The 10,648-nt window shown below is 56.2% G+C and overlaps 1 protein-coding gene across 1 annotated transcript; it reads right to left on the minus strand.

Moving 5' to 3' along the window:
- Positions 1-1,533: 1,533 nt before the first annotated feature.
- Positions 1,534-6,980, minus strand: LOC101876047 (ubiquitin carboxyl-terminal hydrolase 36). The gene is made up of 13 exons (XM_034068444.1): positions 6,734-6,980; positions 6,456-6,659; positions 5,859-5,969; positions 5,487-5,589; positions 5,155-5,222; positions 4,684-4,754; positions 4,479-4,561; positions 4,053-4,164; positions 3,675-3,815; positions 3,367-3,467; positions 2,995-3,159; positions 1,949-2,280; positions 1,534-1,829 (listed from the first exon to the last, which is right to left on the minus strand). Exons 1-13 carry the CDS (start codon positions 6,978-6,980, stop codon positions 1,534-1,536), a joined length of 2,034 nt encoding a protein of 677 aa, XP_033924335.1.
- Between the last annotated feature and the right edge of the window lie 3,668 nt (positions 6,981-10,648).

The raw sequence follows: 10,648 nt of genomic DNA on the forward strand, positions 1-10,648 counted from the left end.
AATTTCTCCTTTAGAAAATGCCATTTCTCCTTTTGAAAAAACTTACGTTCAGCACATCTGTTTGTTCATCAGTCTTACCAATAATCTTGCAGTATATACAGGTGGTTTTATGCTAATTTGTATAAAATGAGGTAGAGAGCGACTGAATGATCACAGTTCCTTACAGCTATCCTACAAATGTCAAAATCCAGGCTTCAGTTCCAACCAAGAGGTGACTTTTTAACCTTTGAAGTCTTCTGTTCTCCATTTCCTGCTCAAAAGTGCTTTTACAAGGTTTGTTCCTGCATCAGACTAACAAGTGCATTGTTACAGTATGCTTTCTTTTTCTGATCAGGGTCGTTCCTGTCGTCTTGAAGGGAAGCGCTGAGAGCTTTAAGGCCACAAGAGGGCATGTTCTCTTTCACGTTGATTCACTTGACTGCTGCCCATGGAACTTCACGTTGACAGTCCGTATTTAGTACATTGATGTTCCAGGTTCTTCTGCTGAGAATGGTCACTAATGCTCACATAGATGATGCCACCTTCCTTGTGTCTGAGTGGTGAGCAGGGATTGAGGAGCATCAGCTGGTGTGGGAGCCCTTACTGAAACATGGGGCTGTGCTCTACCGAATGTGTCTGACAGCCTTGTGCTCACACTGAGTTTCCCAACCCATGGCTGATTGGCAAAGCAGTAGAGAGAGTGTGCCATCCAGCTCCAGGAAACACACCATGCTTCCAACCAAACCAGACTCGTGTCGGCCACGGGGGGCCCCAACCACAGCCCATGAGGTCACCAGGTCCCCGCAGGCTCCATGAGCTCTACTGGCCTCATCGCAGAGCTTCTGCTCACACATTACTCCCTGCTCTCCAGCATGGCTATGGGAGGGGAGGGGAGCACAGTGAAGTAATTCTTAGGAGCTCAGGCCCTGGCAGGGCTCAAGGCAGGGGAGCTGCGCTGCTGCTCACCCACCCAGGCAAGGAGGCACCATGTCCAGGGCCTGAGTGCTGAGAAAACAATCATCAGGAATCCCATTTCACCAGATAAAGAAGGATAAGTTCACAAGATTTCTGTCCTCCCTCTTGTCACAGCTTTTTGTTGGACTTGTTTGTTCTGGAGACACGCATCTGAGAGTGCAGCTCATTGCTGCAAACCTGCCCTTCTGACACAGAACCACTCTTCAGCAATACAGAAACATTTGCATATTTCCTATGCCCAAAGCTCATCCTCAGACTTCATTCCCTCCTGAGGAATTACTGACAGAAAAATCATACATGCATTCTAACTTCATTTGTTGGTTGGACTGAACACTACACAGATAGCAGTTGCAAGTGAAAGCTGTCCTCTTGTGCATCACTATGCTTCTGAGTGCTTATGAACTGGATACAAGGAGAAAGGTGTATCAGCCAAAGTTCATATTTGCACAAAAATGGTGAGTCATATAAACTGGGATTTCCTCTTCCAGGCACTTGCAGCATGTCAACTGAGTCAAATGGAATTCGATGCAATAACTTTCATCTGATACTGCAAAATGTTCAGCTCAGGTAAGGCAGGCTTTATTTTGGGCGCCTCCCCGTCACGGCTGGGACCTGCTTCCTCGGGACCCTTCCGGGACTCTGTGGCCCCTGCAGCAAGGGAAGTCTCTGCTTCTTCTTGGGTGGGACAGAGATCTCCTCTTCGACCGCTGGAGCACTGAGGCTGCTGCCTGCCTCGTGCCGCCTCTTCTTAGCGAAGGAGCCAGTGGTGGGCTCCAGCTGCGTTGTTGGTGCTGTGCCAGTCCCACGGTCACGTGCAGGCCTTTGGGCAGCAGGGCACTGACTGTGCCCCGCTCCAGCCTGGCTGTCTGCTCCCGCTGCGGAAACAGGCAAGGTGAGCATGAGGCAGAGGCTCATCCTCCAAGGCAGATCTCGTGCCCCAAAAGACACTGTCAGGACTAACAATGTCATGAGGGCACAGGGGACTTGAGCTTACAGGTGCCTGTCCTGAGCAGGGAGGAGCTGGAGGTAAAACTTTGCCCCCTCCACCTGTCTGCAGAGCAGCCAATCCTCTTTCTGGATAGGATGGATGGCAGGTGCCAGCTCTTCAGGGCCTGCAAGTCCAGCGCCTCCCCATCACGGCTGGGACCTGCTGCCTCCAGCCCCACCACGGACGCTGAGGCCTCCTCAGTGAAAAGTCCCTTCTTCTTCTTCTTGAATGGGACAGAGACCTCCTCCTCGAGCGCTGGAGCACCGAGGCTGCTGCCTGCCTCGTGCTGCCTCTTCTTTGCGAAGGAGCCAGTGGTGACCGGACTGGGCTCCTCCCTGCTGCAGAGAGAAAGGTGGTGTGAGGGGTGGTGATGGACCAGCACCGTCCAGGGGGGAGGCTGGGTGGCGAGGGGCTGGGCTGGGGCTGCTGCAGTCCAGAGCAGGGGAGCCAGCTGCCGAAATCACCCTCGAGCCAGAGTCGCCTCGAGGAGCCCCCCCAGGCCGCAGGTGGCCTGGCTGCGGCGCAGGAGCCGGGCAGCGATGGGCACTGCTCACCTGCATGTCCCCAAAGGCAGCAGAGCCAATCTGGGGCAGCTGCTGTTCGGTGGGAAGCTGCTGCCAGTGACTTGTGCGTGAGGCTGCATGTGGTAGGCACTCCTGTGCAGCTTCCTGCCCTGCGGGGACCGACACAAGTAAAGACTTGGTGAGCTGAAGAAAAGAGGTTTCCGTCAGCCAAGAGGGGAAAATCCAAAGGAGAGTCCAGGCAAAGGGGACACCACAGGGGGAGGGAAGCGGGGTGGTGGAAGAGGAATCAGACGTGCTTTTAGGTAGGAACACAAAGGAGAAAAGGAAGCAAGGAAGTTTCAAGAGCAGAAGCCCCGGTGCTGAGCCCCGGCTGCACCACTGTGCCCAGAGGGCAGCTCTGAGCCCTCCTGCTCCTGCTCGCCCCAGGGAGGGCTGGTGAGGCTGCCCTGTGTCCTCAGCAAGGCAGGAGCTGTCTCTCCTGCATCATTCATGTGAACAGCAGCAGCTCTGCCCTCCCTCGGGGCTTACTTGAGCACTGCCCAAGAGCAGCCTCCAGGACTCACCAGTGATGGGAACAGGGGCCTGTGGCTCACAATTCTCTTTGCCTCTTTGGAGACAGTGTCCTCGGAGCCAGTCAGCTTGGAGACAGCTGTGGCAATGGGACTGTCCAAGCTCTTCCCTGGGCCAGTGAGTCTGGAAGAGAAGAGCTTGGGTTAACTGCGAGTGTCTGACCAAATGGAATGCTCTCCATCAGAGCTGCACATGAGAAACAGGAGTCAGCAGCTCTGAGGAGGGAGATGCTCTACATCTACAGCAAAACCATGGCAAGGGGCTGGACCTCTCCTGCACATGGTGCCAGCCCTGCCCCACAGTGGGCCTGGGGGCCACAGGTGCTCCCACCTCACATAGAAGAGTAGGTAGGCCTGCTGGTTCAGCACTACTTTGATGTTACTGCAGCTGACCATGTCGTCATCCATCTTGTACCACTGCCCATTGCTGGCCTGCGGAAGGAGGAAAGAGAATGGGGTTGGGCTGTGTCCAAGACCTCTCCTTCCCTGAAGACCAGCAGGAACAGCACCCGCCAGCAGAGCTCCTCTGGCCAAAGCCCACAGCAGCCCAGGGCAGGCAAGAGGACTCTGCAAGAGTGCTTCCAGCAGCAAAGCACAACCTGACCCAGCAGCTGCCAGCCCAGAGTGCCCCGGGCTCACCTTCACATAGCAGTAGTAGTGCCCCTCTTGGCAACTGGACCCAGAGTGTACCAGCACTGCATAGAGCCCATACATTACAGGATCCCCCTTGTTCTCTGACATGTACGGGCGGATGTTGAGGAACTCGGGGTACGGCACTGCCTGCAGAAGAACAGAGGATGCCTCAGGAGCCTGCACAGCAGACGGGTTTCTTGCTAGAGCAGGAGCAGCTCAGCTGTCCTGTGTGTCCATCTCCTGAGGGAGCAGGAGCTGCCCTCCCCGGGCACAGGTCACCATGACGAGCTCCGAGCGCACGGCTGGCCAAGAGCGGCAGGACCACCTCCCACCCTGCTGCGCGGGCCACGAGACAGCCCCAGCTCTGCCTTGCCGAGCACTCACCTTTGTGATTTTCTCCTCCTCATAGAAGGAGAACCGCTTCAGTGAGATTGTGAGAACATTGGAGGCTTGGTCGATGCTGAAGCGTTTTGTTGCTGACACTCTGTTGTTGCATCTGCACAGGAAGAGCTGTGTCATTCAAGCTGTTCCACTATCCAGATGGTTGTCAGCTCTGGCCAAGTGGCAAAACCCATGGAAAACAACCCTGCAGGCACCAAGCACCTGCTCACGACCACATCTGCTGGCCCAGGTTCTCCTCACAAGAGGATGAAGCTGAGGAGCAGCAGCTTTCACCACGCGAGGCTTCCACAGCCTCACACTTTAGCGTGGAACAGGTCGAGAAGCCCTCCCGTGTTGTGGCTTTCTGCCTGCTTCCCACCGGCGCAGCCGCAGCCGCAGCCCCATTCCTGCCCGCAGCCCCACACGCACCCTGTGCACAGGTAGGAGTTCTCCCCACCCAGCAGGTCGGGCTTAACAAACAGCTGCAGCACATCCCGTAGGTCTCGGGCTTCCTGCAAGGACGGAGGAGGAGAGGTCAGCTCACGGGCGGCCCGGCCAGGCGACAGCCCCGCTCCCTGCCGAGACCCCTGCCCCAGGAGAGCAGGAGCACCGGGTCCCCAGCCCGCTGCAGTACCCAGATCTCCAGTGCCAGGTCCAGGAAAGGCTCGTACGTGTCCGAGATGCGACTGCACGCAGCACACTCCACTGCAAAGGAAAGAGCAATGAGCACACCCTGCCTGGCACACCAACCTGCACCCGTTGCCACCCAGCACATCACAGGAACAGCCCCCCCACCCCCCTCCGGGTTTGAGCTCTGGGACGGGAGCACCAGGATGCGCAGCCTGGCACAGAGGAAGGCTGCGAATTCCACTTAGTGCTAGCACAGGAAGTGTTGCCGGGGGTTCATTTCCTGGTGATGATGAACTGGGGATCCATAGCCGACAGCTCTTGCCATTGCCACAGCCGGGATCCTGATCCACAGGTCCCACGGGACTGACCAACTTCAGCTCTGGATCATGTCCATGTGCTCAGTGATTTTCCCAAAGTATTCTAACTACTGGGAGCCAAATGACTGCAAGCCCAGGGCCTGGCACCGAGCACTCACCACGGGATCGCAGGGAGCCACCAAAGATCCGGTGGACCAATGTCGTTGCCTGGGTCTCACAATCCAACCTAGAGACAGCAGCACCGGGTCTCAAACCGTCCCTGCCCCACGGCAGCCCCACGGCCACCACGGTGTCCTCAGCACAGACTCCTGGCTGGGGCTCAGAGCTGGGCACTGCAGGGGCAACGCAGCTTCCCGGGGCAAGGGCCCAGGAACACAAGTGCTACCTGGGGAACACGCTGACCCCACAGTCCCCTCCAGCAAGGCAGGGGCCCAGCGAGAGGACAGCGGAGAAGAGCAGGGACAGCCCATCAGAGAGAGGCCCCATGTACCTGGCGCAGCCACTCAGGCAGGACTCCTGCATAGCGGCAATGGTGTAACGCAGGAATTCATGCGCGTCCTCCTGCTGACCAAAGCACATGTGCCCAGCGATCTCTGCAGGAGAGGGAGGAATCAGCCCCAGCACGTGCTGCGAGACACAGACCCCACCTCCCTCGGTGGCCCCAGGGGTTGAGCCCTCTCAAACCAAAGCGGACGCCAGACTCGTGTCGGCCACGGGGGGATCCCAACCACAGCCCGTGAGGTCACCAGGTCCCCGCAGGCTCCATGAGCTCTACTGGCCTCATCTCAGAGCTTCTGCTCACACATTACTCCCTGCTCTCCAGCATGGCTATGGGAGGGGAGCACAGTGGAGTCATTCTTACTTTTGAGGTTTTGGACAAAGTCCATTGGCTCTATCACGCTCCCACTGTTGGCAAAAGCCTGAGCCACGTGGTTCTGCATGATACGTATCATGCAGAAGCTGCCTTGGTCACCTGTGGCAGAGGAGAAGATGACAGGAGGTTGGGGACAAATGCAGTAGAGGTCAAAGCAGTACAGGAGACGAGGCAGTACAGTACATGTCAGAGCAATGCCCATCACATTCCTTTGCAAAGCCACACATCAAGAGCATCTGCTGCCTGTACACAGCCTTCTGCCCTCACGCAGGCTGGGGCTCTTTGGGATGTCCCGCTCAGTCCCCACAAAGCCAGCAGATCCCGCTGGAGCCATCTTAGCCCTGGCTACAGCCACCATGGACACAAGTGTCCCCAAATACAGGGATGCAAAGCTCAGAGATGCTGCTATGGCTGGGAAAAAGGAAACAGCATCTCTGTGGAGAAGCAGCAGGAGGGGGCAGACGAGGCTCATCCTGACACCCACACGGCCCTTGCCAGAGCCATACGTGCTGAGATACTGAGTCCAGCCCAGGGAGCAGTGACCTGCCAGCACAGCTGCCTGCCGAGCCAGGCCCCACTACTCACAGGTGCAGCAGTGCTCCTTGGAAAGCAGGTAGTTAGTGAGCGGTGGGGTGTACGTGAGGCACTGCACGGTGGAGTTAAGGAAACATGTGTTCCCGAGGTTCTCCAGTCCCGCGCCGATTGGGAGCACCCACTGCCACTCCATGGACAGGCGCTCCTGGGGCACAGGGATCTCGTCCCGTGGGCCTGCTGGGGCATCGCTGCTCTCTGTGGGATGAGGAATGGTGGGTGAGCTGTGCAGTGAGGGCTGCGGTTGTGCCCACTGAGCCCCCGGTACTGACCCTGCTGGACCTGCTGCTCCTCCTCGGGGCCGCACTGGGGTCTGGCAGCCTTGCCTCCGGAGCTCAGCCCCAGGTACTTGCTGCACATCATCTGCAGCTGCTTGGAGAAGCTCCAGAAGGTGAGTTCACTGTTCTCCGGGAGCACCTTCTTGGCAACCCGAACCAGCAGATCGGCCACCTTCCCTGTCCGGCTTAACTCCTTCCGGGCCTGCTTCATCTTCTTCCGCAGCTTCTCCATGACCGGCATGGTGAGGCCTAGCGGTCTCTACTGCAGGGAGAGGTGGGCAGTTGAGAGGGGGGGCACCTGTTCCCACTGCAGGACTGCGTGTTGCCAGGACAACAGAACATGGCCTGGGCCGGCCCTGCCACCGCCGCGGGCACCGGCTCGACACCATCATGGCACCGAACTGCGTTCCCGGCCTCGCATCCCCCACTCCCCCCTCCTCTCCGCACATCCTGCACCACAGCCTGGGCTCCCGCCCCCAAGGAACGGCGTCCAACCGCCGGGGTCCGCCCAGCGCCGGGCACCCAACCCTCGGGCTCTGCCCCGTCAACTGCCGCCACTCCTCCAAGTCCTCACCTCCGCGTTCGGCCAATCAGCCGCGTTCAACCGGCGACTCCGCCTGATCAACCTCGTGCTGAGGCCGTGGGGAGAAGCTCCGCTCCGCCTCTACGGCCTGCCCAGCTCCGGACGGGAGACCTGAACTGAGCTGAGCTCAGCTGGTGTCTGCACCGCGTTTACAGTGCCGGGGGACAGCGCTCTGGGAAACGGCCTTTGTGACGTGCCTATAGCGGCCCCGGTGGGGACACCGCCCGCACCCCCTGGCCCCCGAGATGCGGGGGCGGGGCCCGGGAGGGCCACGAGCATCGGAATGAGGTCACAATGAGAGCAGAGGGAGCACAGAACCTGCGGCAGAACAAGTGGCAATGTTAAACTCGGACAGACTACCAGCAGCAATGGCACGTGTGATACAACCATACAGTGCGCGGGCAGGACGAGGGGCCCTGGACGTGGGGGTTTCCTTTTCTTTTTGATGTTTCTCTTTAGTATGTTGAAATTGCCCAGGCTGGGCCCAGCAATCTCTGCAGGAGAGGGAGGAATCAGCCCCAGCATGTGCTGCGAGAGACAGACCCAGCTCCCTTGGTGGCCCCAGTGTAGGCAGGTAGGGCCTGGTGGCCGGATGATATCATGCTGTATGGAAAGATAAGACCCCTCTCCAGGTAGCCAATAGAGTTTAGGTGATGATACTTGTTTTACGATGCAAGTAGATGGAAATGACATTGTAAACCTAGGCTATATAATGCCATGTTCTCTCTCAATAAACGCCATTTGTTGTCCACCACATTGGTGTCTGTGACCATTTGGACTGAGCGGCCCAAGGGGGGACCGTCGCGCTTTTCCTGAACCAGGTCATCACACCTCTCGAAGGCAACAAGTTGTGCCGAAACCCGGGAAGCTGGAAGGCAGGTACCCGGTGGACACTTGGGAGGCTCGATAGCAGGGAACCCAAGTGAACCCGGGAAGCCTGATAGTCAGGAACCCAAGGGGTCGGGAATCGCCTGGACGGGTGAACGGTGGCCAGAGCGGCTGGACCAGCCTGGCAGAGGGAGGATGCTCCCGGACCAGCAAGGAGGATGGAAGCTCTTGTGAAGGTCGTATCAGAATTACATAAGCAGTGGGATATTGATTGTAAACCTAAAGATTTTACTCTCGTTGTTGAAAGACTTGTGAAAATTGGGGCTATTGCCCAACCGGTGGATATTCTTGTGAAATACAAATCCACTTCTCTAAACAAGATAACAAGGTTTTATTAAGGGACAAAGTCAATAAAGCAAAAGCAAACAGCGCTGGGCGCATGACCGTAGCCAGAGGCGCAAGTGATTAGTATTTGTTACAGGTTTATATACTTTCACAATTCCATTAGTCACATACATATTCATAATCCCTGCATATAGGCAGAGAACATTATAATTAAGTCCAGTAATTTATTGTCATAAGTCTCCTCCTCTTGTCATCTGCACACTGCTCTTCAATAATTGTGGGCGGGGGTCTTGAGGATGAAGTAAGCAGTCTTCCTCATGTGAGTAGGGGTCTTCAAGATGAAGTAAGCAGTCTTCCTCGCAGTGAGCTTTTCACCTTTGGCCCAGTTGGACGTCCCAGTAATCACACAACTCACTAAAACCAGCTATATCTGTAATTATTGTGATAACTAACAAAGATTTGAAACAGTGTGACCTTCCTGCAATACTTATAGCAGGACAGGAGTATCCCAAGCTAGCAGATGGTTGGGAGGCTCTGTCTTTGAACTAACTGATAAGTAGAAGGATGGTGTGAAATAACTCCTTCATGCTTAGTGGGGTCACTAAATCTTGTTATCTCACCACAGACTTACAACACAAACATTGTTCTTTAAAACTAAAGATATTTTAGAGGACCAGTGTGAAACAGTTAACTCACATTTCGTGGGGCCACTAAATTCCACAGGCTAACAACATAAACATTGTTCTCTATAACCTAAGTTAAGCTAAAAAGTACTTTAACTCTGTATTTTACAGGCACTAGCTTTACTTCTATCAAGCACGCACACCCCCCCCCTTTCTTCTTTTTAACTTTACAGATGCTTCTACTATATGACTCCGGTTTGCTCATCTTATGTCTTTATTGAGCTTTGGTTTAGTTACCATAAACTTGTATAGTTATGTCCTCATAATCCTATGTCCTATGATTTGCGAAAGCCAATACATTTATGTGTTTATCACATTCTCCACCCAGAATCATGGGATAAATGTACTCATGCATTAGCTGAGGAGATGATGTCCTCAGGTAGTGGGAAACATCTGAAGTCATGGGGGAGACTCTTCCAGGCTCTGCGGAAGGCCCTGCAAGAGCAGGAAACCTGGAAGGCAGCAAGGGAGTGTTTGATGGACCCCGAAGTGAGGAGTCGGGGCAGCCACACAGACTTTGCCCCCCCCAGACCATGGCGACTCCATTAGCCCTAAGGTCGGCAAGAGGGCGATATGACCCCTCCATCCTCGGGCACTGACAGCTCCGGAGGGACAGAACCAGGCTGGATCCCTGTGGGGAGCGCTGGCCGAGGGAGCCGGGGGGGGAGAGAGCAGAGCCCGCGGAGGTCAGGGCCAGACCGCGGCCCTGTGCGCCCCAAGATGGCGCCGAGCAGGAAGGAGAAGGGCGGGGCGAGGATGCTCCTGGCGGGAAGAGAGAGGAGCACAAGGGGAAGAGGAGGTGGGCGCAGGGCGGACACCATCCGAGGGCATCGGGATCAGTGCCCATGATGGACACACACCCCCGAGCACAGGGAGGGCCGAGCCCAGAGGGAGGGAACGGCCAACCCACAAACGGGGCGGGGCCGGAGCCCCACAAACGGACACCGCAAACCGGCAGTAGCCGCCGGTCGAGTTCCGGTTCTGAACCAGACTCGGGTGGGACGAGCGGTTCGGAGCCGGTTCGAGGTTAGAGGAGGAGCAAACAGAGATAAAATCAGGAGCCAAAGGATTCCCACCCGAACTCCAGAGGGAGCACGAGGGGAAGAAATCCTCTGACAGACTGGGAGACAATACCAACTGCGTGCGCGGAGCGGAGCTCAGCAGCCACATGAACGTTCGGGCCGGGTGGCACCTGGGGACAGAGGCACTATTCGCCAATACACCCCGAGGACATACAAGCGGTTGTTAAGGCAATTGCAGATAAAGGGCTTAACTCTGCCATGAGTTTCTATCCACAGGACTGGATTATCGGACGTCCCTTTAACCCGTATACCCCGGGGACAAGAGAGGACGATAAGCCAACAAGCATCCAGCCTGCACCTGAGAGTTCTGCACCGATTAGATCCAAACGACAGCCAACACAGTGCCTTTGTATACTGAATAAACTCATGTCGTTCGTAAAGAGCCGGC

The sequence above is a fragment of the Melopsittacus undulatus genome, chromosome 12 (genome assembly GCF_012275295.1).
Source record: "Melopsittacus undulatus isolate bMelUnd1 chromosome 12, bMelUnd1.mat.Z, whole genome shotgun sequence".
Lineage (NCBI taxonomy): Eukaryota > Metazoa > Chordata > Aves > Psittaciformes > Psittaculidae > Melopsittacus > Melopsittacus undulatus.

Bases quoted from the DNA above. Each gene is read 5' to 3' on its own strand.
- LOC101876047 (XM_034068444.1), bottom strand. From the start codon at position 6,980: ATGCCGGTCATGGAGAAGCTGCGGAAGAAGATGAAGCAGGCCCGGAAG. The intron at 6,660-6,733 runs GTCAGTACCGGG...CTCATCCCACAG, and splicing joins GGAGCAGCAGGTCCAGCAGG to AGAGCAGCGATGCCCCAGCA. The intron at 4,562-4,683 runs GTACTGCAGCGG...CCGTCCTTGCAG, and splicing joins ACCTGGCACTGGAGATCTGG to GAAGCCCGAGACCTACGGGA.